We start from the raw sequence: 25,970 nt of genomic DNA on the forward strand, positions 1-25,970 counted from the left end.
CTCACCCTGGCTGAAAGTGAATGACGGATAAAGAGACACATTCACCTTCTAGCTGGCTGGGATCTGGGCTCTCCAACTCTTCAACAGCGGTGTACATAGGTCTGTAGACAACACATACACTCTTAGTGTAGTATATAGATAACACCCTCAGTGTAGTATATAGATAACACTCTCAGTGTAGTATATAGACCTGTAGATAACACTCTCAGTGTAGTATATAGCTAACACTCTCAGTGTAGTACATAGACCTGTAGACAACACTCTGTTTAGTATATAGACAACACTCTCAGTGTAGTATATAGACCGGTCGATAATACTCTCAGTGTAGTATATAGACAACACTCTCAGTGTAGTATGTAGACCTGTAGACAACACTCTCAGTGTAGTATATAGATAACACTCTCAGTGTAGTATGTAGACCTGTAGACAACACTCGCAGTGTAGTATATAGACCTGTAGACAACACTCTCAGTGTAGTATATAGATAACACTCTCAGTGTAGTATATAGATAACACTCTCAGTGTAGTATGTAGACCTGTAGACAACACTCGCAGTGTAGTATATAGACCTGTAGACAACACTCTCAGTGTAGTATATAGATAACACTCTCAGTGTAGTATATAGATAACACTCTCAGTGTAGTATATAGATAACACTCTCAGTGTAGTATATAGACCTGTAGACAACACTCTCAGTGTAATATATAGACCTGTAGACAACACACACACTCTTAGTGTACATGCAAACTATATGTATGCTTTCTTGTGCATGTTTGTAATTTGTGTCTCTAAAAGTGAGTGTTTATCATTACTCAGTGTGTGTGTTGTTTTCCTGGGAGGAGTCTTTGACGGAGGTGACGCTGGGAGCGGGGTTCCATCCTGCCCCTGTAATCTCTCCGTCAGGAAGTCTGAGTAACAGGAAGTTAGGAAAGATTAAGACACACGAGACATCTAGAGGACTCTAGATGGATAGAACCCGTTTTAGGACATGCACTTTGAAGGCTTCCACCGTTTTAAAGTAGTCAACTGGGTGGGAATTCCTATGGGATGGGCACTATCAGCCAATGATCAGAGCATTGGCTGCTTCTTCAAATCGGGTTATCTGGTTTGTAAATGGCTTTAAGATATACCACTGCCACCATCTCGTGACCACAAGACATAAATGACACAGGATTTGGTTCAGGACTCCAGGTGGAGGTTAATCATGAACAAATGAAAGATAGCCTCAATGTTGCTGCCCATGCTGTCACAAATGCAAATATGATACAGACTTTTTATCTATCTCTATAGGAGATGAGACCTATAGAATACATGAGACAGGCTGAGTCCCCAAATGGCACCCTAATGTGGAACCCAATGGGTCCCGGTCAAGAGTAGTGCACTAAAATAGAGAATAGGCTGCCATTTGGGACTCACTGAATGTTGTGATGCGTCCATTCTCTTACCCCGGGCTGGGTGGTAGTGTTGGACAGGAAGGGGGTAATAGGGCAAGGGGGTTGGTACATCTCTCAGCATAGCTCTGGGGGAACCAGCCCCTGTTCCCACGGTAACTACCACACAGCCAACCAGGCTCCCCCACCATCTCATCATCTACCTGCATCATGGGAAACGGAGTTGAAGTGGTGTCATTGGGAGTTCACATTAACACGTTTGTGTTCGAGTGTGTGTGTGTGTCTGTGTGTACCTCTATGAAACAGTCAGCGTCCAGGCTGAGCTCGTCAGCGTTGCGTGCGGTGAAGGGGTACAGGGCTCTGCAGGAGGTCAGGGGTAATAACCTCTTTGCATTCAGCACCGGATGCTGGCCACCTCCTCTCTCCTGCGGCTCAACTCGCCTCCTCCTCCCCTCCTCCTCCTCCTCCTCTCTCCTCTCTCCCTCCAGCTTGGCTTGTCTGATGAGAGGACACACACAGACACCGTGTTCACTGAGTATCAGTGGAAGCTCCTCAGAAGAGGAAGGGGAGGATTCCTCAGCAAAAACATTAGTTAACTATACTAAATATACAGCCTCTCGAGTGGCGCAGTGGTCTAAGGCACTGCATCACTGTGCTTGAGGAGTCACTACAGACCCGGGTTTGAACCCAGGCTGTGTGATAACTGGCTGTGACCGGGAGTCCCATAGGGCTGCGCAGAATTGGCCCAGGGTCGTCCGGGTTAGGAGTTGTGGGTGGGGGGGGCTTAGCTCATCACGCTCTAGCGACTCCTTGTGGCGGGCCGGGTGCCTGCAAGCTGACTGCGGTCGTCAGTTGAGCGGTGTTTCCTCCGACACATTGGTGCAGCTGGCTTCCGGTGTTAAGCGGTCGTGTGTTAAGAAGCGTGGCGGGTTATGTTTCGGAGGACACGACTTGACCTTCGCCTCTCCAGATCAATTGCAGAGCATTGCAATTGGATATCACAAAAAAATTAATTGGATATCACGAAAAAATAAAATAAATGTACAGTACCAGTCAAAAGTTTGGACACACCTACTCATTCAAGGATTTTTCTTAATTGTTACTATTTCCTACATTGTACAATAATAGTGAAGACATCAAAACTATGAAATAACACATATGGAAATAGGGCTATCTTCAGTATACCAACACTAACTTGTCACAACACAGCTAATTGGCTCAAAGAAATTCCACAAATGTACTTTTAACAAGGCACACCTGTTATTTGAAATGCATTCTAGGTGACTACCTCATGAAGCTGGCTGAGAGAATGCCAAGTGTGTGCAAAGCTGTCATCAAGGCAAAGGGTAACTACTTTGAAGAATCTAAAATCAAAAATATATTTTGATTTGTTTAACACTGTTTTTTTGGTTACTACATGATACCATATGGATTACTTTAAAGTTTTGATGTCTTCACTATTATTCTACAACTGTACTGTATATACTAAATATGTTCACGTCACCAAATAATTTATTAAAACTGTTTTGCAATGGTCTACAGTAGCCTTAACGGCACTCTGTAGGGTAGCACCATGGTGTAGCTGGAGGACAGCTAGCTTCCGTCCTCCTCTGGGTACATTGACTTCAATACAAAACCTAGGAGGCTCTTGGTTCTCACCCCCTTCCATAGACTTACACAGTAATTATGACAACTTCCGGAGGATGTCCTCCAACCTATCAGAGCTCTTGCAGCATGAACTGACAATTGTCCACCCAATCAAAGGATCAGAGAATGAATCTAGTACTGAAAGCATAAGCTACAACTAGGTAGCGCTGCAGTGAGTAAAACGTGGCAAGTAGTTGACTCAAAGAGGGAGAAGGACAATAGTTGAACAGTTTTGAACAAATACATTTCCTCAAAAATGAAGGAGAAGCAAGAGAGAGAACTAGCTATATTTTGTATAATTTTTTTCACTTTCACTTACTTAGCTAGTTAGTTTAGCATACGGAAACACCTGGCTAAAACAGAGAGGGATGCTACAGTGGGGGAAAAAAGTATTTGATCCCCTGCTGATTTTGTACGTTTGCCCACTTACAAAGAAATGATCAGTCTATAATTTTAATAGTAGGTTTATTTGAACAGTGAGAGACAGAATAACAACAAAAAAATCCCGAAAAACTCATGTCAAAAATATTATAAAATGATTTGCATTTTAATGAGGGAAATAAGTATTTGACCCCTCTGCAAAACATGACTTAGTACTTGGTGGCAAAACCCTTGTTGGCAATCACAGAGGTCAGACGTTTCTTGTAGTTGGCCACCAGGTTTGCACACATCTCAGGAGGGATTTTCTCCCACTCCTCTTTGCAGATCTTCTCCAAGTCATTAAGGTTTCGAGGCTGATGTTTGGCAACTCGAACCTTCAGCCCCCTCCACAGATTGTCTATGGGATTAAGGTCTGGAGACTGGCTAGGCCACTCCAGGACCTTAATGTGCTTCTTCTTGAGCCACTCCTTTATTGCCTTGGCCGTGTGTTTTGGGTCATTGTCATGCTGGAATCCCCAACCACGACCCATTTTCAATGCCCTGGCTGAAGGAAGGAGGTTCTCACCCAAGATTTGACGGGACATGGCCCCGTCCATCGTCCCTTTGATGCGGTGAAGTTGTTCTGTCCCCTTAGCAGAAAAACACCCCCAAAGCATAATGTTTCCACCTCCATGTTTGACGGTGGAGATGGTGTTCTTGGGGTCATAGGCAGCATTCCTCCTCCTCCAAACACGGCGAGTTGAGTTGATGTCAAAGAGCTCCATTTTGGTCTCATCTGACCACAACACTTTCACCAGTTGTCCTCTGAGTCATTCAGATGTTCATTGGCAGACTTCAGATGGGCCTGTATATGTATTCTTGAGCAGGGGGACCTTGCGGGCGCTGCACGATTTCAGTCCTTCACGGTGTAGTGTGTTACCAATTGTTTTCTTGGTGACTATGGTCCCAGCTGCCTTGAGATCATTGACAAGATCCTCCCGTGTAGTTCTGGGCTGATTCCTCACTGTTCTCATGATCATTGCAACTCCACGAGGTGAGATCTTGCATGGAGCCCCAGGCCGAGGGATATTGACAGTTCTTTTGTGTTTCTTCCATTTGCGAATAATCTTACCAAATGTTGTCACCTTCTCACCAAGCTGCTTGGCGATGGTCTTGTAGCCCATTCCAGCCTTGTGTAGGTCTACAATCTTGTCCCTGACATCCTTGGAGAGTTTTTTGGTCTTGGCCATGGTGGAGAGTTTGGAATCTGATTGATTGATTGCTTCTGTGGACAGGTGTCTTTTTTACAGGTAACAAGCTGCAGTTATGAGCACTCCCTTTAAGAGTGTGCTCCTAATCTCAGCTCGTTACCTGTATAAAAGACACCTGGGAGCCAGAAATCTTTCTGATTGAGAGGGGGTCAAATACTTATTTCCCTCATTAAAATGCAAATCAATTTATAACATTTTTGACATGCGTTTTCTGGATATTTTTGTTGTTATTCTGTCTCTCACTGTTCAAATAAACCTACCATTAAAATTATAGACTGATCCTTTCTTTGTCAGTGGGCAAACGTACAAAATCAGCAGGGGATGAAATACTTTTTTCCCCCACTGTATGTTAGCTAGCTGGCTATGGCTATCCAACACTGGAACTCTTCCAAGTCAAGGTAAGCTTTTGGTCTTATTAATTTATTGCCACTGGGGCCCGACGGTGTAACTGCTAAAGTGCTTGCTAACTGTACCGCATGATTTACTAATGTGTTAGTGCTACAGTGCATTTGGAAGGTATTTACGTTACAGCCTTATTCTAAAATGTATTAAATTGTTTATTGTTCCTCATCAATCTACACACAATACCCCATAACAGCTTTTAAGAAATGTTTGCAAATGTATAAAAAAACTGAAATACCACATTTAGATAAGTATTCAGACCCTTTACTCAGTACTTTGTGGAAGCACCTTTGGCAGCAATTACAGCCTCGAGTCTTCTTGGGTATGACGCTACAAGCTTGGCACATCTGTATTTGGGGAGTTTCTCACATTCTTTTCTGAGGATCCTCTCAAGCTCTGTCAGGTTGGATGTGGAGTATTGCTGCACAGCTATTTTCAGGTCTCTCCAGAGATGTTAGATCGGGGTCAAGTCCGGGCTCTGGCTGGGCCACTCAAGGACATTCAGAGACTTGTCCTGAAGCCACTCCTGTGTTGTCTTGGCTGTGTGCTTAGGGTCATTGTCCTGTTGGAAGGTGAACCTTTGCCCCAGTCTGAAGTCCTGAGCACTCTATAGCAGATTTTCATCAAGGATCTCTCTGTACTTTGCTCTGTTTAGCTTTGCCTCGATCCTGGCAAGTGCTGCCACCACCATGCTTCACCGTAGGGATGGCGCCAGGATTCCTCCAGACGTGACCCTTGGCATTCAGGTCAAAGAGTTTAATCTTGGTTTCATCAGACAGAGTCTTTAGGGGCCTTTTGGCAAACTCCAAGCGGGCTGTCATGTGCCTTTTACTGAGGAGTGGCTTCCGTCTGGCCACTCTACCATAAAGACCTGATTGGTGCAGTGCTGCAGAGATGGTTGTCCTTCTGGAAGGTTCACCCAACTCCACAGAGGAACACTGGAGCTCTGTCAGAGTGACCATCGTGTTCTTGGTCACCTCCCTGACTAAGGCCCTTCTCTCCGATTGCTCAGTTTGGCCGGGCTGCCAGCTCCAGGAAGAGTCTGGGTGGTTCCAAACTTCTTAAATTTAAGAATTATGTTTTGGTGCCCTTCCCCAGATCTGTGACACAACACAATCCTGTATCAGAGAACTACGAACAATTACTTCGACCGCATGGCTTGGTTTTTGCTCTGACATGCACTGTCAACTGTGTGACCTTATATAGACAGGTGTGTGCTTGTCAAAATCATGTCCAATCAATTGAATTTACCACCAGTGGACTCCAATCAAGTTGTAGAAACATCTCAAGGATGATCAATGGAAACAGGATGCACCTGAGCAGAATTTAGAGTCTCATAGCAAAGGGTCTGAATAGTTGTTTAAGTAAGGTTCTTTTGTATTTAATGTTTAATACATTAGGGGGAAAAAAATTAAAACCTGTTTTTTGCTTTGCCATTATATTGTGTGTAGATTGATGAGGATTTTTTTGGGTATTTATTTAATCCATTTTAGAATAAGACTGTAACGTAACAAAATGTGGAAACGTCAAGGGGTCTGAATACTTTCCCGAATGCACTGTATTAGCTATTTTGCTTAACTCGCAATAACATCTGCTAACCATGTGTATGTGACCAATAAAATTTGATTTGATATTGACTATGACGTTAGGTAATACGGTGACGATGTAGGCTGTGTGTAGCGGTTATGGTATGAAGGTTCAGCTTGGAATTTTATTTTTTTTGACTGGTCGCGTACAGCTGATGTGTTGTGCATTGAAGTCCACAAGCGTTGTCCTCCTGGAAGACCCACAACCTTCAACAAAGAGAAAGTTTTCGGACACTGAGTTGAACATTTCACTCCAAAACACCTTGATAATCTGCTGATTTCATGGTCCCAGTACCAGAGGCAGAAGAGCAACCCCACAGCACTATCGATCCTCCCCCATTATTGATTGTAGTGAGGGTGTTCTTTTCCTTGAATGCATCATTTGGTCATTGGTAAACATAGAAACACCCCACTGCTGAAGGAGACACTAGAAAGCTTGATTGAACTTCTCAAATACATATCTATATAAATCCTGGGGAAAATATTCTGTAGACCAATGAAACAAAATTAGAGCTGTTTGGTAATACAGATCATTGCTGCGTTTACTGACGAGGCGGCAGGTAGCCTAGTGGTTAGAGCATTGGACTAGTAACCGAAAGGTTGCAAGATCAAATCCCTGAGCTGACAAGGTAAAACTCTGTCGTTCTGCCCCCTGAACAAGGCAGTTAACCCACTGTTCCCCGGTAGGCAGTCATTGAAAATAAGAATTTGTTCTTAACTGACTTGCCTAGTTAAATAAAAACAATAAAAAAACTGACGACCAAATGAAGAACTATACAATGGTCAGTGTGTGCATTCAGTGTGTGCGTCCTTGACTCACCTGGCAGTCTCTTCATCCCCCCTCCTCTTCCTCTCTCTTTCCTCCTCTCTCCCTCTCTCCATCTCTCTCAGTTTCAGCTCCTTGACCCGGCAGAGGTCCTCTACAACAGCCTGCTGCTTCCCCTGCCGCTCCCTCAGGTCCTAACATAACCATCATACAACAATAACCTTAACACCATCACACAACCATCATACATCCACAACATTCACATGTTAGTCATTTAGCAGCCACTCTCTCATCTAGAGCGACTTACAGTAGTGATTACATACTCGTCCCCCGTGGGAATCGAGCCACTACCCTGGTGTTGCAAACGCTAAGCTACACGGGGGACAACACAACCACCATACAAACACAACACATCCACAACACAACCAAACCACAACACAAACACAACACATCCACAACCAAACCACAACACAACCACCATACAAACACAACACAACCAAAACACAACACAACCACCATACAAACACAACCACAAAACAACACAACCACAACCCAACCACAATACAAACACAACCACAACCCAACCACCATACAAACACAACACAACCACAACACAACACAACACAACCACCACAACACTACCACCATACAAACACAACACAACCACAACACAAGCACAATACAAACATAACCACAACACAACCACAACACAAGCACAATACAACACACCCACAACACAACCACCATACAACCACAACACAACCACAACCACCATACAAACACAACATATCCACAACACAACCACAACACAACCACCAGTGTGTATTATAACTCAACATGGAAATGAAATGTAAACAAAAACTAAGCAAAGAATACATTAGTAATACTATCACTATGAGGGACTGATGAGGGACTGATATAATAATGAAGAATCACTATGAGGGACTGATGAGGGACTGATATAATAATGAAGAATCACTATGAGGGACTGATATAATAATGAATAATCACTATGAGGGACTGATATAATAATGAAGAATCACTATGAGGGACTGATATAATAATGAAGAATCACTATGAAAAGCAAGGAAAAAGAAGAGAAGTTGTCTAATGTAGGAAACGAACGATAAACAGAAATATGCAGATGGAGGGACAAAAGGAGAGAAGAATAACCTTGATGAGGAGGAAGAGTTGACTGAGACAGCCCAGCAGGGAGAGAAGAGACTGTAGAACACAGTCATCCATATCGACTGACTAGGGAGGAGGGAGGGAGGGAGAGGGGAGACGGAGGGAGGGAGGGGAGAGAGAGAGGGGAGACGGAGGGAGGGGAGACGGATGGAGGGAGGAGAGAGAGAGAGGGAGAGAGAGGGAGGGAGGGGAGAGAGGGGAGAGGGAGGGAGGACGGAGGGAGGGAGGGAGGGAGAGGGGAGAGAGAGAGGGAGGGGAGACGGAGGGAGGGGAGAGGGAGGGAGGGGAGAGAGGGGAGATGGACGGAGGGGAGAGAGGGAGGGCATGAGGGAGGTGAGATGAGGGAGGGGAGAGAGAGGGAAGAGGGAGGGAGGGAGGGAGGGACGGAAAGGATGTGTAGAAAGAAAGAAGAGGGAGAAAAAGAACAGTTAAAGGAATCTACAAGCAGCGAAATAAAGGAAGGAAGGAAGGAAGGAAGGAAGGAAGGAAGGAAGGAAGGAAGGAAGGAAGGAAGGAAGGAAGGAAGGAAGGAAGGAAGGAAGGAAGGAAGGAAGGAAGGAAGGAAGGAAGGAAGGAAGGAAGGAAGGAAGGAGCATGTTTTTCACTAGTCATTATTAGGATCATATTCTGAGGACAATACAAGGGAGATGTTTTTTTCTTCTTCGTGTTTTCGTCTGTTGACGGCAGTTCCATCAATGATCTGACGGATCACGGCGGTCATCTTGTTGATTGTCTTGGTAACCAGTTGGTTGGTGCTGTGGTCCTTCCTCTCCATCCAACAGCCTCATGGACTCTGAGATCTCCGTCTCCAGGCGGGTCTTAAGGTCTAGCAGCCCGTCATAGTCCTGCTTGTTGTGGGTGATGGTGCCGTGGAGCTGGGAGAGCTGGTCCTTCAGACTAGTCATCGTGCTCTGGAGCCCCACCAGGCCCATCTGCTCAGAGTAGCGGTTCTGAGTGTCTGTCAGGGTGCACTCCAGGGACAATAGTGTGTGATTGCAATTTGAGGCGTTCCTGCATGTGGGCATTCCTCTATCTGCAGTGCCCGAGAGGAGGGGGGCGAGGTACATCGTCTACTGGTATCCTAGCGATAGTTAGCTAGTTAGCTACTTATCCTGCCTCCCACCTGCTATTTACTTGTAATGTCTTTGTTTGTCGTCTCTCTGTTGAACCAATCAACCCTTCTATGGGGACGGGTAGTTGTAGTTCACCCTTCGGTGTCAGGCTCGGCTTCGGTGTCAGGCTCGGCTTCGGTGTCAGGCTCGGCTTGTCCACCAGAGGTCACAATGTCCTTCTTAGTTGTAGAGCTTCCCTGGTAGTGGAGGTGTTCAGCTACTCAGATTCACCGGTGATTGTCTGAGATGGGATTTCTTCCTTCCCACCTTGTGTCTTTTAGTCAAAGTTCTACGACCACTTTTACATGGTACAGCTGCAGACTGAATCTTTCTGGTCTCATAGTGGAGGTTATCTTCTCACCTCGTGTTGAGTCTTAGAGTTTCAACCATTCGTAACGTTCAGCTCATGCTGTCCGTCTGCTGGTCTCAATGGTTGATTATTCAGGGCTCCCGACCACTTTACACGCCAGTAGCAATTCCGTTAATGTACTGGTCTCACCATTTTCAGCACTGTAGCCACCGCTCCACACTTTCTGATCTGATATTATTAATTCTTAGCGAGTCGTTTTAATCACTCTGGTCGGAAAGGCAGTTCCATCACACTGACATGCTCGTCTGACCTCATTAGGGGCATGGGCTTAGTTCATGTGCAACAGACATGAAAAACCATCATCTCATTAGAAAACCAAAATCACATTCATATCTTAACACAAATAGTTTCATCGTTCTTCATATCGTATTAACATCCTATTGGATGGAAACTTGACAGCTAGAATGTGTTTCCGGTTTGGAGCGAGCAGTCGCACCACGCTTCGCTCCACAGGTAATATTACACTTCACTACATTACAACGGCTTGATTTGTTTGATCTGAGCAATTCTTCTTAGCTAGCTACATAGCCGTCTTTGTATCAAAGATAATTGTGTAGTTTAGAGTAATTGAGTAATTATCGAGGCTAGCTATCTTCGTCCTCCTAACGTAGTCAACACTGCTAGCTAGCTAGTCATCACTGCTGCTAGCTAGCCAACTTCTACCGACTAGCAGCACTGCAGAAACTATTACATTACAACGTAACGACTTGATTAGTGTGGTGTTAGTGTTAGTTACCCAGCTACATAGTTGTCTTTGCTGTCTCTGTATCTAAGATAATTGTGTAGTTTGAGTTTGAGTATTATCGAGGTGAGCTAGCCAGCCGCGAGCTAGCCAGCCGCGACGCGGCGCCTGACTTAGTCAACACACCTAGTCATCATTAACCCACTGCCAGCTAGCCAACCGTTACCGACTAGCAGCACTGTAGATACTAATACTTTACAACGGAACGATTTGACTAGTGCAGTGTTACCTAGCTAGCTACTTAGTTGTCTTTGTCATAGCTTGATAATTGTTAGCTTGCCAGCCATCGAGGTTAGCTAGCCAGCTATTTCCGTCCCCCGCGACGCCATTTTTCCTAACCCAGCCAACTATTACCGACGAGCAGCATTGTAGAAACTAAATACATTACAAGGAACGTCTTGATTAGTGTTATGTTAGCTAGCTAGCTACAAAGTTGCTTTGTATCATGACAAGGTGTAGTACTGAAACTATTGAGGTTACCTAGCCAGCTACACGTTCATAGTCAACAACGCAGCCACTGCTAGCTAGCCTACTCCACCAGCCAGCAGTACTGTATCATTTTAGTCAATAAGATTTTTGCAACGTAAGCTTAACTTCCTGAACATTCGAGACGTGTAGTCCACTTGTCATTCCAATCTCCTTTGCATTAGCGTAGCCTCTTCTGTAGCTTGTCTACTATGTGTCTGTCTATCCCTGTTCTCTCTCCTCTGCACAGGCCATACAAACGCTCCACACCGCGTGGCCGCTGCCACTCTAACCTGGTGGTCCCAGCGCGCACGACCCACGTGGAGTTCCAGGTCTCCGGCAGCCTCTGGAACTGCCGGTCTGCGGCCAACAAGGCTGAGTTCATCTCAGCCTATGCTACCCTCCAGTCCCTAGACTTCCTGGCGCTGACGGAAACATGGATTACCACAGATAACACTGCTACTCCTACTGCTCTCTCCTCGTCTGACTACGTGTTCTCGCATACCCCTAGAGCATCGAGCCAGCAGGGGTGGTGGCACTGGAATCCTCATCTCTCCCAAGTGGACATTCTCTCTTTCTCCCCTGACCCATCTGTCTATCTCCTCATTTGAATTCCATGCTGTCACAGTTACCAGCCCTTTCAAGCTTAACCTGTTTAGGATAGGGGGCAGTATTGACACGGCTGGATAAAAAACATACCCGATTTAATCTGGTTACCACTCCTACCCAGTAACTAGAATATGCATATACTTATTACATATGGATAGAAAACACCTTAAATTTTCTAAAACTGTTTGAATGGTGTCTGTGAGTATAACAGAACTCAAATGGCAGGTCAAAACCTGAGAGATTCCTTTACAGGAAGTGGCCTGTCTGACCATTTCTTGAACTTGTTTTCCATCTCTATCATTTACTAAGGATCTCTGCTCTAACGTGACACTTCCCACGTCGTCCATAGGCGCTCAGAGCCCGGGAAAAAACAGAATGTCGTCATTCCAGCCCCAGGCTGAAACACATTATCGCCTTTCTCAAGTGGCCGATCAAGGGACACTGGCTTATGCGAGTGACCCGACCGCCCCCGCCTTTGGGATTTTTTCCTCTGTTTGCCGAAAAGGAGATTCCCTGTCGGAATATTATCGCTTTTCTACGAGAAAAATGTCGTAAAAATTCATTTTAAACAGCGGTTGACATGCTTCGAAGTACGGTAATGGAATACTTAGAATTTTATTGTCACGAATTGCGCCATGCGCGCGACACTTCTTTACTATTTCGGATAGTGTCTGGAACGCACGAACAAAACGCCGCTATTCGGATATAACGATGGATTATTTTGGACCAAACCAACATTTGTTATTGAAGTAGCAGTCCTGGGTGTGTATTCTGACGAAGACAACAAAAGGTAATCAAACTTTTATAATAGTAAATATGATTATGGTGAGTGCTAAACTTGCCGGGTGTCTAAATAGCGAGCCCGTGATGCCTGGGCTATGTACTTAGAATATTGCAAAATGTGCTTTCACCAAAAAGCTATTTTAAAATCGGACATATCGAGTGCATAGAGGAGGTCTGTATCTATAATTCTTAAAATAATTGTTATGCTTTTTGTGAACGTTTATCGTGAGTAATTTAGTAAAATGTTAGCGAATTCCCCGGAAGTTTGCGGGGGGTATGCTAGTTCTGAACGTCACATGCTAATGTAAAAAGCTGGTTTTTGATATAAATATGAACTTGATTGAACAAAACATGCATGTATTGTATAACATAATGTCCTAGGGTTGTCATCTGATGAAGATCATCAAAGGTGAGTGCTGCATTTAGCTGTCTTCTGGGTTTTGGTGACATTATATGCTGGCTTGAAAAATGGGTGTCTGATTATTTCTGGCTTGGTACTCTGCTGACATAATCTAATGTTTTGCTTTCGTTGTAAAGCCTTTTTGAAATGGGACAGTGTGGTTAGATTAACGAGAGTCTTGTCTTTAAATGGCTGTAAAATAGTCATATGTTTGAGAAATTGAAGTAATAGGATTTTTAAGGTTTTGAAAATCGCGCCACAGGATAGCAGTGGCTGTTACGTAGGTGGGACGAATTCGTCCCGCCTAGCCTAGAGAGGTTAACATCCTTATCATTTATCGCCCTCCAGGTTCCCTTGGAGAGTTCATCAATGAGCTTGACGCCTTGATAAGTTCCTTTCCTGAGGATGGCTCACCTCTCACAGTTCTGGGTGACTTTAACCTCCCCACGTCTACCTTCGACTCATTCCTCTCTGCCTCCTTCTTTCCACTCCTCTCCTCTTTCGACCTCACCCTCTCACCTTCCCCCCCTACTCACAAGGCAGGCAATACGCTTGACCTCATCTTTACTAGATGCTGTTCTTCCACTAATCTCATTGCAACTCCCCTCCAAGTCTCCGACCACTACCTTGTATCCTTTTCCCTCTCGCTCTCATCCAATACTTCTCACTCTGCCCCTACTCGGATGGTATTGCGCCGTCCCAACCTTCGCTCTCTCTCTCCCGCTACTCTCTCCTCTTCCATCCTATCATCTCTTCCCTCTGCTCAAACCTTCTCCAACCTATCTCCTGATTCTGCCTCCTCAACCCTCCTCTCCTCCCTCTCTGCATCCTTTGATTTCCTCTGTCCCCTATCCTCCAGGCCGGCTCGGTCCTCCCCTCCTGCTCCGTGGCTCGACGACTCACTGCGAGCTCACAGAACAGGGCTCCGGGCAGCCGAGCGGAAATGGAGGAAAACTCGCCTCCCTGCGGACCTGGCATCCTTTCACTCCCTCCTCTCTACATTTTCCTCTTCTGTCTCTGCTGCTAAAGCCACTTTCTACCACTCTAAACTCCAAGCATCTGCCTCTAACCCTAGGAAGCTCTTTGCTACCTTCTCCTCCCTCCTGAATCCTCCTCCCCCTCCCCCCCCCCCTCCTCCCTCTCTGCGGATGACTTCGTCAACCATTTTGAAAAGAAGGTTGACGACATCCGATCCTCGTTTGCTAAGTCAAACGACACTGCTGGTCCTGCTCACACTGCCCTACCCTGTGCTTTGACCTCTTTCTCCCCTCTCTCTCCAGATGAAATCTCGCGTCTTGTGACGGCCGGCCGCCCAACAACCTGCCCACTTGACCCTATCCCCTCCTCTCTTCTCCAGACCATTTCCGGAGACCTTCTCCCCTACCTCACCTCGCTCATCAACTCATCCTTGACCGCTGGCTACGTCCCTTCCGTCTTCAAGAGAGCGAGAGTTGCACCCCTTCTGAAAAAACCTACACTCGATCCCTCCGATGTCAACAACTACAGACCAGTATCCCTTCTTTCCTTTCTCTCCAAAACTCTTGAATGTGCCGTCCTTGGCCAGCTCTCTTGCTATCTCTCTCAGAATGACCTTCTTGATCCTAATCAGTCAGGTTTCAAGACTGGGCATTCAACTGAGACTGCTCTTCTCTGTGTCACGGAGGCTCTCCGCACTGCTAAAGCTAACTCTCTCTCCTCTGCTCTCATCCTTCTAGACCTATCTGCTGCCTTTGATACCGTGAACCATCAGATCCTCCTCTCCACCCTCTCCGAGCGTGGGCATCTCCGGCGCCGCCCACGCTTGGATTGCGTCCTACCTGACAGGTCGCTCCTACCAGGTGGCGTGGCGAGAATCTGTCTCCGCACCACGTGCTCTCACCACTGGTGTCCCCCAGGGCTCTGTTCTTGGCCCACTCCTATTCTCGCTATACACTAAGTCACTTCCCTCTGTCATATCCTCACATGGTCTCTCATATCATTGCTATGCAGATGACACACAATTAATCTTCTCCTTTCCCCCTTCTGACAACCAGGTGGCGAATCGCATCTCTGCATGTCTGGCAGACATATCAGTGTGGATGACGGATCACCACCTCAAGCTGAACCTCGGCAAGACGGAGCTGCTCTTCCTCCCGGGGAAGGACTGCCCGTTCCATGATCTCGCCATCACGGTTGACAACTCCCTTGTGTCCTCCTCCCAGAGTGCTAAGAGCCTTGGCGTGACCCTGGACAACACCCTGTCGTTCTCCACCAACATCAAGGCGGTGACCCGATCATGTAGGTTCATGCTCTACAACATTCGCAGAGTACGACCCTGCCTCACACAGGAAGCGGCGCAGGTCCTAATCCAGGCACTTGTCATCTCCCGTCTGGATTATTGCAACTCGCTGTTGGCTGGGCTCCCTGCCTGTGCCATTAAACCCCTACAACTCATCCAGAACGCCGCAGCCCGTCTGGTGTTCAACCTTCCCAAGTTCTCTCACGTCACCCCGCTCCTCCGCTCTCTCCACTGGCTTCCAGTCGAAGCTCGCATCCGCTACAAGACCATGGTGCTTGCCTACGGAGCTGTGAGGGGAACGGCACCTCCGTACCTTCAGGCTCTGATCAGGCCCTACACCCAAACAAGGGCACTCCGTTCATCCACCTCTGGCCTGCTCGCCTCCCTACCTCTGAGGAAGCACAGTTCCCGCTCAGCCCAGTCAAAACTGTTCGCTGCTCTGGCACCCCAATGGTGGAACAAGCTCCCTCACGACGCCAGGACAGCGGAGTCAATCACCACCTTCCGGAGACACCTGAAACCCCACCTCTTCAAGGAATACCTGGGATAGGATAAAGTAATCCTTCTAACCCCCCCCTTAAAGATTTAGATGCACTATTGTAAAGTGGTTGTTCCACTGGATATTATAAGGTGAATGCACCAATTTGTAAGTCGCTCTGGATAAGAGCGTCTGCTAAATGACTTAAATGTAAATGTTTCCTTCCTAAGTTACAGTATTTTCCGTTACACAGTTTTTTAATGACATCACAAAATGAAAAGCAATATGACAGGATTATTCTTTAGATCCCCACGGTCCATTCTTAACCTAACCCTTACCTTATCTATTAAATATTGTCCCCATATTCACTTTCTTCAGAAAACGGTTTTGGCGGCAAGAGTATCTCTCTAGTATCTCTCCCCACTCTCCTCTCCTGTGGGTCTGGCTATCTGTCAGCCACGTTCCAAGCTGGTCTGGCTATCTGTCAGCCATGTTCCAAGCTGGACTGGCTATCTGTCAGCCATGTTCCAAGCAGGACTGGCTATCTGTCAGCCATGTTCCACGCTGGTCTGGCTATCTGTCAGCCATGTTCCAAGCTGGACTGGCAATCTGTCAGCCATGTTCCAAGCTGGTCTGGCTATCTGTCAGCCATGTTCCAAGCTGGACTGGCTATCTGTCAGCCATGTTCCAAGCTGGACTGGCTATCTGTCAGCCATGTTCCAAGCTGGACTGGCTATCTGTCAGCCATGTTCCAAGCTGGTCTGGCACATTTGATCCTCACTCAGGAGAGAATCATGACACCCTGTTGGTATTGTTGATCCAGGCAGGTTGACTATAACATGACCCTGTTGGTATTGTTAATCCAGGCAGGTCGACTACAACATGACCTGTTGGTATTGTTAATCCAGGCAGGTTGACTATAACATGACCCTGTTCGTATTGTTGATACAGGTAGGTTGACTATAACATGACCCATGATCCAGGCATAACTTAATAATCATGATCAAAGATCAGATCATGCCCCATTTGTGACCCGTTTCAGGAAACTAGGCGGCAGGTAGCCTAGTGCTTAGAGCTTTGGGCCAGTAACTGAAAGGTTGCTGGATCGAATCCCCGAGCTGACAAGGTAAAAATCTGTCGTTCTGTCCCTGAACAAGGCAGTTAACCCACAATTCCCTGGTAGGCCATCATTGTAAATAAGAATGTGTTCTTAACTGACTAGTTTAACTAGTTAAATAAAGGTTAAATAAAATAAATAAATAAATAAAGTATGTCCCAAGTCACGACTTCACAGGAGAGCCATTTGAATGTTTTTTAAATTTTTATCAAAAAATGTTTTTTTTTGTTGGCAGAAATGCCTTCTGGAACATGTGAAATGTAATGTGCCTTAATAACAGACTTGCCATCTGTTAATATGAATAAAATTGTTAAATTATGAGCCTTATTGGTTCAGCCATGACTGGCTGAGATAATGAGTGGGCTGGACATGCAGAGAGATGAATTCGGATTGGTCTGCCATATAGAAGGCTTCTGTCTATTTGAGCTCGTCAGTCTGTGTTGGTAATCCTGTCGAACGCGGCTTTTAAAAAAATGTATCATGTAGTGGAGCTGCATAAATGTTGCTCTCCACTTTCTGGAGGATCAAGTTCTGAAATCAGTGGAATTAGTGTGTGATAGCTAAAGAGATGGAGAAAACACATGTCTCCGGATTACATCTTCAAACTAAGGGCAACTGTGGCATCCGTGACAGAGAGATGCATCCATCAAGCATGATGATGTATATGGGTAAGATAGTCTAGTGTTAGCTAGCTACAATTTCAGATATTACACGTTTCCAATTTTGACAGAAAGTGGTTTCATTTCAAGCTAAAATGTACTGTTAGCTAGCTAGCTGGCTGGCTCCTTAGCTAACGTTACGTGTATGACGTTATTATTCATATTCCAGAACCGTTTGCATTGCCAGTTAGAGCCTAATGTTAGCTATCTAACATTGAACCTGTTTGGTTAGATCCCAGCAGATTCATGCAGTGTAGTAACGACAGGATTTGGCACTATGTTCATTGTTGTTTAACTAGTTAATATTAGCTGGCTGGCTCGTTAGCTGACGTGACGTGTGTAATGTTACACGCTGTTTACCCAGCTAAGGTCATTGTTTACCTAGCTAGCTAGCTACATGTCTTAAGCTAAAGTGTACAACACCCGTTGAATATGGCCGGTGTCAGTAAACGTCGGCAAAAAAGCATAATGAAATTGTTGCCAGCAGAGCTGGTTAGGCTGTTTTCATGTTATCCAGACGTTCACTTTCAAAGCAGAATTACTTTCCCATTGTTCCTCAAATGCAGTGTATAATATACAATTTTGTAGCTCTGAGTCTCTACTTTTATCCAATGTAAAAAACACCATTTCAAATTTTACTACATAGCACCAAATCCAGGAGCTGTGCAGTTAAAAATGTGATTGACAGTTTAAAAAAATTATATTTCTACACTATGAGGTAGAAATAACATTCTGAAATTGTGAAAATGATGATGATGCCCTTTTTTGTGAAAGAGTTAGTAGTAGCTAGCTTGTTAACACAACGTGTCAGAGGTTGAAAATTCCACTCAAGGAGCTCCACATCCTTTCTGAAAACTGTCAACACAGAACTAAGACTAAATCCTACTTCAACATCGGCTCTGACGCTCGTCGGATGTGGCAGGGCTTGTAAACTATTAAGGACTACAAAGGGAAACCCAGAAGTGAGCTGCCCAGTGACGCAAGCCTACCAGACAAGCTAAATGCCTTTTATGCTCACTTCGAGGCAAGCAACACTGAAGCATGCATGAGAGTACTAGCTGTTACGGACGACTGTGTGATCACTCTCTCCGTAGCCAATGTGAGCAAGACCTTTAAACAGGTCAACATTCACAAAGCCGCTGGGCCAGACGGATTACCAGGACGTGTACTCAGAGCATGAGCGGACCAACTGGCAAGTGTCTTCACTGACATTTTCAACCTCTCCCTGACTGAGTCTGTAATACCAACATGTTTCAAGCAGACCACCATAGTCCCTGTGCCCAAGAAAGAAAAGTTCCTGCCCCAACAGATCCACAGATGACCCAATCACACTGCCCTTTCCCACCTGGACAAATGGAACACCTACAGTTGAAGTCGGAAGTTTACATACACCTTAGCCAAATACATTTAAACTCCTTTTTCACAATTCCTGACATTTAATCCTAGTATAAATTCCCTGTTTTAGGTCAGTTAGGATCACCACATTATTTGAAGAATGTGAAATGTCAGAATAATAGTCGACAGAATGATTTATTTCAGCTTTTATTTATTTAATCACATTCCCAGTGCGTCAGAAGTTTACATACACTCAATTAGTATTTGGTAGCATTGCCTTTAAATTGTTAAACTTGGGTCAAACTTTTCAGGTAGCCTTCCACAAGCTTCCATAAGTTGGGTGAATTTTTGCCCATTCCTTCTGACAGAGCTGCTGTAACTGAGTCAGGTTTGTAGGCCTCCTTGCTCACACACGCTTTTTCAGTTCTGCCCACACATTTTCTATAGGATTGAGGTCAGGGCTTTGTGATGGCCACTCCAATACCTTTCCTTTGTTGTCCTTAAGCCATTTTGCAACAACTTTGGAAGTATGCTTGGGGTCATTGTCCATTTGGAAGACCCATTTGCGACCAAGCTTTAACTTCCTGACTGATGTCTTGAGACGTTGTTTCAATATATCTACACAATTTTCCATCCTCATGATGCCATCTATTTTGTGAAGTGCACCAGTCCCTCCTGCAGCAAAACACTTCCACAACATGATGCTGCCACCCCCATGCTTCACGGTTGGGATGGTGTTCTTCGGCTTGCAAGCCTCCCCCTTGTTCCTCCAAACATAACAATGGTCATTATGGCCAAACAGTTCTATTTTTGTTTCATCAGACCAGAGGACATTTCTCCACAAGTACGATCTTTGTCCCCATGTGCAGTTGCAAACAATAGTCTGGCTTTTTTATGGAAGTTTTGGGGCAATGGATTCTTCCTTGCTGAGCGGCCTTTCAGGTTATGTCGATATAGGACTCATTTTACTGTGGATATAGATACTATTGTACTCATTTCCACCAGCATCTTCACAAATTCCTTTGCTGTTCTTCTGGGATTGATTTGCACTTTTCGCACCAAGGTACGTTCATCTCTAGGAGACAGAACGTGTCTCCTTCCTGAGCGGTATGACGGCTGCGTGGTCCCATGGTGTTTATACTTGCGTACTATTGTTTGTACAGATGAACATTTGGAAATTGCTGAACCAGATTTGAGGAGATCTACAAAAAAAATTCTGAGGTCTTGGCTGATTTCTTATGATTTTCCCATGATATCAAGCGAAGAGCCACTGAGTCTGAAGGTAGGCCTTGAAATACATCCACAGGCACACCTCCAATTGACTCAAATGATGTCAATTAGCCTATCAGAAGCTTCTAAAGCCATGAAATCATTTCCTGGAATTTTCCAAGTTGTTTAAAGGCAAAGTCAACTTAGTGTATGTCAACTTCTGACCCACTGGAATTGTGATACAGTGAATTATAAGTGAAATAATCTGTCTCTAAACATTTGTTGGAAAAATTACTTGTGCCATGCACAAAGTAATGTCTTAACCGACTTGCCAAAAGTATAGTTTGTTAACAATACATTTGTGGAGTGGTTGAAAAACTAGTTTAAATGACTCCAACCTAAGTGTATGTAAACGTCCGACTTCCAACTGTACGTATGTAAGAATGTTGTTCATTGACTACAGCTCAGCGTTCAACACCATTGTGCCCACAAAGCTCATCAGTAAGCTAAGGACCCTGGGACTAAACACCTCCCTCTGCAACTAGATCCTTGACTTCCTGACGGGCCGCCCCCAGGTGGTAAGGGTAGGCAACAACACATCTGCCACACTGATCCTCAACACAGGGGCCCCTCAGGGGTGTGTGCTTAGTCCCCTCCTGTACTCCCTGTTCACCCACCGCCTGCGTGGCCAAGCATGACTCCAACACCATCATTAAGTTTACTGACGACACAACAGTGGTAGGCCTGATCACCGACAACGATGAGACGGCCTATGGGGAGGAGGTCAGAGACCTGGCAATGTAATGCCAGGACAACATAATATAATCTCCCTCAAAATGAGCAAGAAAAAGTAGCTGATCGTAGACTACAGGAAAAGGAGTGCCTAACATGCACCCATTCATATCGACGGGGCTGTAGTGGAGCGGGTCGAGAGTTTCAAGTTCCTTGGTGTCCACATCATGATGTTGGTGATCTCTCTGTAGATCTGTGATTGTGGGAGAAAGGTAGACGTGCTGAGGGAAGAAAAATAGAAATACATTAGCTAGCGAAAGAGGAGACTGACAGTGACCCTGAGTGGAGAAAACAGGTGGCCATACATCCCCAAGTAGGAACCATGGAACGGCCAGGCAAGCTGTATGTACGGCCATGACTAAATATATGCCAAGCGTAAGCCTGCAATGCATGCATTATTTTCATATCCATATGAGGAGAGTCTAGCCCCTACTATGTTAGAGCTAAAAGCAGATATGGGCGTTATCCAGCCACTACAATGTTAGAGCTAAAAGCAGATGAGGGCGTTATCCATTGGGTTGAAAGAAAATGGTGGCAGAACGCATAGGGGGTTTTACTTCATTTACATAAAGGATGGACCTATGAATTGTATATGCATAAAAGCAGAGCCGGGGCCTAAGGAAGGCAGTTGTTGTCCGCGGACCGGCTCGGCTTTATTACTCTGTATTAAAGTCTATATTGAATTTACAAGTTCTTGTAAAAAGTGTTATTCTTAAGACAATTTTCCACGACATGATCTCTCTGTAGATCTCTCTGTAGAGATCATGATCCAAACACACCAAGACAGTCGGGCACGACAACGCATTTTCCCTCTCAGGAGACTGAAAAGATTTGGCATGGGTCCCCTGATCCTCAAAAAGTTCTACAGCTGCACCATCGAGAGCATCTTGACCAGTTGCATCACCGCCTGGTATCCGACTGTGAGGCCTTACAGAGGGTAGTCCAAATGGCCCAGTACAAGCTTCCTGGGGCCAAGCTTCCTGCCATCCAGGACCTATATACTAGGCGGTGTCAGAGGAAGGCCCAAAACAGTGTCAGACTCCAGCCACCCTATTCATAGACTGTTCCCTCTGCTACCGCACGGCAAGCAGTACCCGGACCGCCAAGTCTAGGTCCAAAAGGCTCCTTAACAGCTTCTACCCCCAAGCCATAAGACTGCTGAACAGATAATCAAATGGCCACCCGGACTATTTACATTGACACACCCCTTTGTTTTTACACTGCTGCTACTTGCTGTTTATTATCTATCCATAGTCACTTTTAATGTATTTAACCTTTATTTAACTAGGCAAGTCAGTTATGAACAAATTCTTATTTACAATGACCGCCTACCCTGGCCAAACCTGGATGACGCTGGGCCAATTGTGAGCCGCCCGATGGGACTCCCAATCACGGCCGGTTGTGATACAGTCTGGAATCGAATCAGGGTCTGAGGTGACGCCTATAGCACTGAGATACAGTTACAGACCGCTGCGCTACTCGGGAACCCATTTACCTACATGTACAAATTACCTCGACTAACCTGTACCCCCACACAATGACTCGGTACCGGTACCCCCTGTATATAGCCCTGTTATTGTTATTTTAGTGCTACTTTTATTACATTTAATTTACTTTCGATTATTTAGTAAATATTTTCTTAACTCTATTTTCTAAAACTTCATTGTTGCTTAAGTCAGTAAGCATTTCACTGTAAGGTCTCCACCTGTTGTATTCGGCTCATGTGAGAAATAAAAATTGATTTGATTTGTGTCTCTAACACCACAGTCTCTAGCTCCATCTAGTGGTCTGTACTGGTTTGTACTGGTTTGATCTGGTCTATATTGGTTTGTACTGGTTTGATCTGGTCTGTACTGGTGTCATAATATTATGAATATAGGTGTCTGAAACTAGAACAAGACAACTCACGTTACCACTCATACCTTGATGTCTTGGTGGTCTATACTGGTCTCAAGTGGTCTGTACTGGTTTTAGCGCTGGTCTCTAGTGGTCTGTCCTGGTTTTAGCTGGTCTCTAGTGGTCTGTACTGGTTTTAGCTGGTCTCTAGTGGTCTGTCCAGGTTTTAGCTGGTCTCTAGTGGTCTGTCCTGGTTTTAGCTGGTCTCTAGTGGTCTGTACCTTATTGTCTTGCTGGTAGTAGTCTGTCCTGGTTTTAGCTGGTCTCTAGTGGTCTGTACCTTATTGTCTTGCTGGTAGTAGTCTGTCCTGGTTTTAGCTGGTCTCTAGTGGTCTGTCCTGGTTTTAGCTGGTCTCTAGTGGTCTGTCCTGGTTTTAGCTGGTCTCTAGTGGTCTGTACCTTATTGTCTTGCTGGTAGTAGTCTGTCCTGGTTTTAGCTGGTCTCTAGTGGTCTGTCCTGTTTTAGCTGGTCTCTAGTGGTCTGTCCTGGTTTTAGCTGGTCTCTAGTGGTCTGTACCTTATTGTCTTGCTGGTAGTAGGTTGTCCAGGTTTTAGCTGGTCTCTAGCGGTCTTTCCTGGGTTTAGCTGGTCTCTAGTGGTCTGTACCTTATTGTCTTGCTGGTAGTAGTCTGTCCTGGTTTTAGCTGGTCTCTAGTGGTCTGTCCAGATTTTAGCTGGTCTCTAGTGGTCTGTCCCGGTTTTAGCTGGTCTCTAGTGGTCTGTCCTGTTTTAGCTGGTCTCTAATGGTCTGTCCTGGTTTTAGCTGGTCTCTAGTGGTCTGTACCTTGATGTCTTGCTGGTAGGGGTCTGTACTGGGCTGTACTGGTCTGTACTGGTCTGTAAAGGTCTGTACTGGTACCTTGATGTCTTGCTGGTAGTGGTCTGTAGTGGTATGTACTGGTAATGTTCTAGTCTGTAGTGGTCTGTACTGGGCTGTACTGATAATGTACTAGTCTGTAGTGGTCTGTAGTGGTCTGTACTGGTATGTACTAGTCTATAGTGGTCTGTACTGGTCTGTAGTGGTCTGTAGTGGTACCTTGATGTCTTGCTGGTAGTGGTCTGTAGTGGTCTGTAGTGGTATGTACTAGTCTGTACTAGTCTGTACTAGTCTGTAGTGGTCTGTAGTGGTATGTACTAGTCTGTAGTGGTCTGTAGTGGTATGTACTAGTCTGTAGTGGTCTGTAGTGGTATGTACTAGTCTGTACTAGTATCTACTAGTCTGTACTAGTCTGTAGTGGTATGTAGTGGTCTGTAGTGGTATGTAGTGGTCTGTAGTGGTCTGTAGTGGTCTGCACTAGTCTGTAGTGGTATGTACTAGTCTGTAGTCATCTGTAGTGGTCTGTGGTGGTCTGTGGTGGTATGTAGTGGTCTGTACTAGTCTGTACTAGTCTGTAGTGGTCTGTAGTGGTCTGTACTAGTCTGTAGTGGTATGTACTAGTCTGTAGTGGTCTGTACTAGTCTGTAGTGGTCTGTAGTGGTATGTACTAGTCTGTAGTGGTCTGTAGTGGTCTGTAGTGGTCTGTGGTGGTATGTAGTGGTCTGTACTAGTCTGTACTAGTCTATAGTGGTCTGTAGTGGGCTGTAGTGGTATGTAGTGGTATGTACTAGTCTGTAGTGGTCTGTACTAGTCTGTAGTGGTCTGTAGTGGTCTGTAGTGGTCTGTAGTGGTATGTAGTGGTCTGTGGTGGTATGTAGTGGTCTGTGGTGGTATGTAGTGGTCTGTAGTGGTCTGTACTGGGCTGTACTGGTACCTTGAGGTCTTGCTGGTAGTGGTCCATCATGGCCAGCTTGTCGGTTGTCTCTCTCTCCAGAGCGCCTAATTGGTCCTTCAGCCTCCGACAGACCACGCCCTTCTCCGCAACGCTGCCACCTACAGAGGTCATTGCCACGGCTACCAACACAGATCAGAGGTCATGGAGATCAGCACAGAGTTCAAGGTAGAGAGAATGTTGAGAGCAGGTGTGTGTGTGTGTGTGTGTGTGTGTGTGTGTGTGTGTGTGTTTACCAGGGATGTTGTTGCAGCCCATGTTCTTGAGTCTCTCTGTCAGTCTCTGTTGCTGTGGAACCAACTGAACCAGTTTCCTCTGGTAGTCCTATCGTACACAGACACACGTGTTTATAGTAACGAATAGTAACCCACTATCCTCTGGTGTTGAAGGACAGAGGAGAGACATGTGTTTATAGTACTGTACCAGAATTTCTGTAAAATGTATTCTACCAAATAAGCATTTTTGCCGAGGAAGGGAGAGAAGAGTAAGATTATTGGAAGCTGGGAATGGGAAGAGAGGAAAGATGGATGGATAGAGAGATGGAAGGAGGGACGTATTGAGGGAAGGAGGGATAGAGAGATGGAGGGATAGAGATGGAGGGATGGACATATTGAGGGACGGAGGGACGTATTGAGGGAAGGATGGACTTATTAATGGAGGGAAAGACATAATGAGGGAAGGACGTATTGATGGAGGGAAGGACGTATTGATGGAAGGAGGGGTGGTGATGGAGAGAAGGAGGTATTGAGGGAAGGAGGTATTGAGGGAAGGAGGGGTGGTGATGAAGGGAAGAAGGTATTGAGGGAAGGAGGGGTGGTGATGAAGGGAAGGAGGTATTGAGGGAAGGAGGGGTGGTGATGGAGGGAAGGAGGTATTGAGGGAAGGAGGGGTGGTGATGGAGGGAAGGAGGTATTGAGGGAAGGAGGGGTGGTGATGGAGGGATGGAACGATGGAGTGATGACAGATGGAGGGATTGGCTCTGACCTCAAACTGTGCCTGCAGAGCGTTGATCTTGGAGGCACGCCCATCTCTCCTCTGATTGATGAGATCAATCTCTGCTCTTTGGATCCGCCTCTTACTCTGGGCGTCACGGAGACCATCTGATAACTGCTTGTGTCTGCTGCCCTGGAGACCAACCACCAGTCAGGGGTTAATGTAATTGTGTGTGTGTGTGTGTGTGTGGTGCAATAATAAAAAATAATAATTAGGTGGGTGTTTATATCTGTCCTATCTCACGGCCAGGGTCACCATTATCAGCGGAGAGTGGGGTCACGGCCAGGGTCACCATTATCAACGGAGAGTGGGGTCACGGCCAGGGTCAACCATTATCAACACAGAGTGGGGT

The 25,970-nt window shown here is 45.6% G+C and overlaps 1 protein-coding gene across 1 annotated transcript in view; it reads right to left on the bottom strand.

Moving 5' to 3' along the window:
* The window catches only part of LOC106593452 (intersectin-2), an 82,961-nt gene that overhangs the window by 16,480 nt on the left and 40,511 nt on the right, over window positions 1–25,970 (bottom strand). Inside the window, exons 13-21 of the mRNA XM_045695265.2 lie at window positions 25,610–25,750; window positions 24,862–24,949; window positions 24,608–24,747; window positions 8,597–8,677; window positions 7,478–7,617; window positions 1,685–1,889; window positions 1,446–1,594; window positions 813–908; window positions 46–101 (exon numbers count right to left, since the gene is read on the bottom strand). Coding sequence (XP_045551221.2) covers window positions 46–101; window positions 813–908; window positions 1,446–1,594; window positions 1,685–1,889; window positions 7,478–7,617; window positions 8,597–8,677; window positions 24,608–24,747; window positions 24,862–24,949; window positions 25,610–25,750 — 1,096 coding nt within the window. The remainder of the gene's footprint in view (window positions 1–45; window positions 102–812; window positions 909–1,445; window positions 1,595–1,684; window positions 1,890–7,477; window positions 7,618–8,596; window positions 8,678–24,607; window positions 24,748–24,861; window positions 24,950–25,609; window positions 25,751–25,970) is intronic.

The sequence above is a fragment of the Salmo salar genome, chromosome 15, assembly GCF_965601325.2.
Source record: "Salmo salar chromosome 15, fSalSal1, whole genome shotgun sequence".
Classification (NCBI taxonomy): Eukaryota; Metazoa; Chordata; class Actinopteri; order Salmoniformes; family Salmonidae; genus Salmo; species Salmo salar.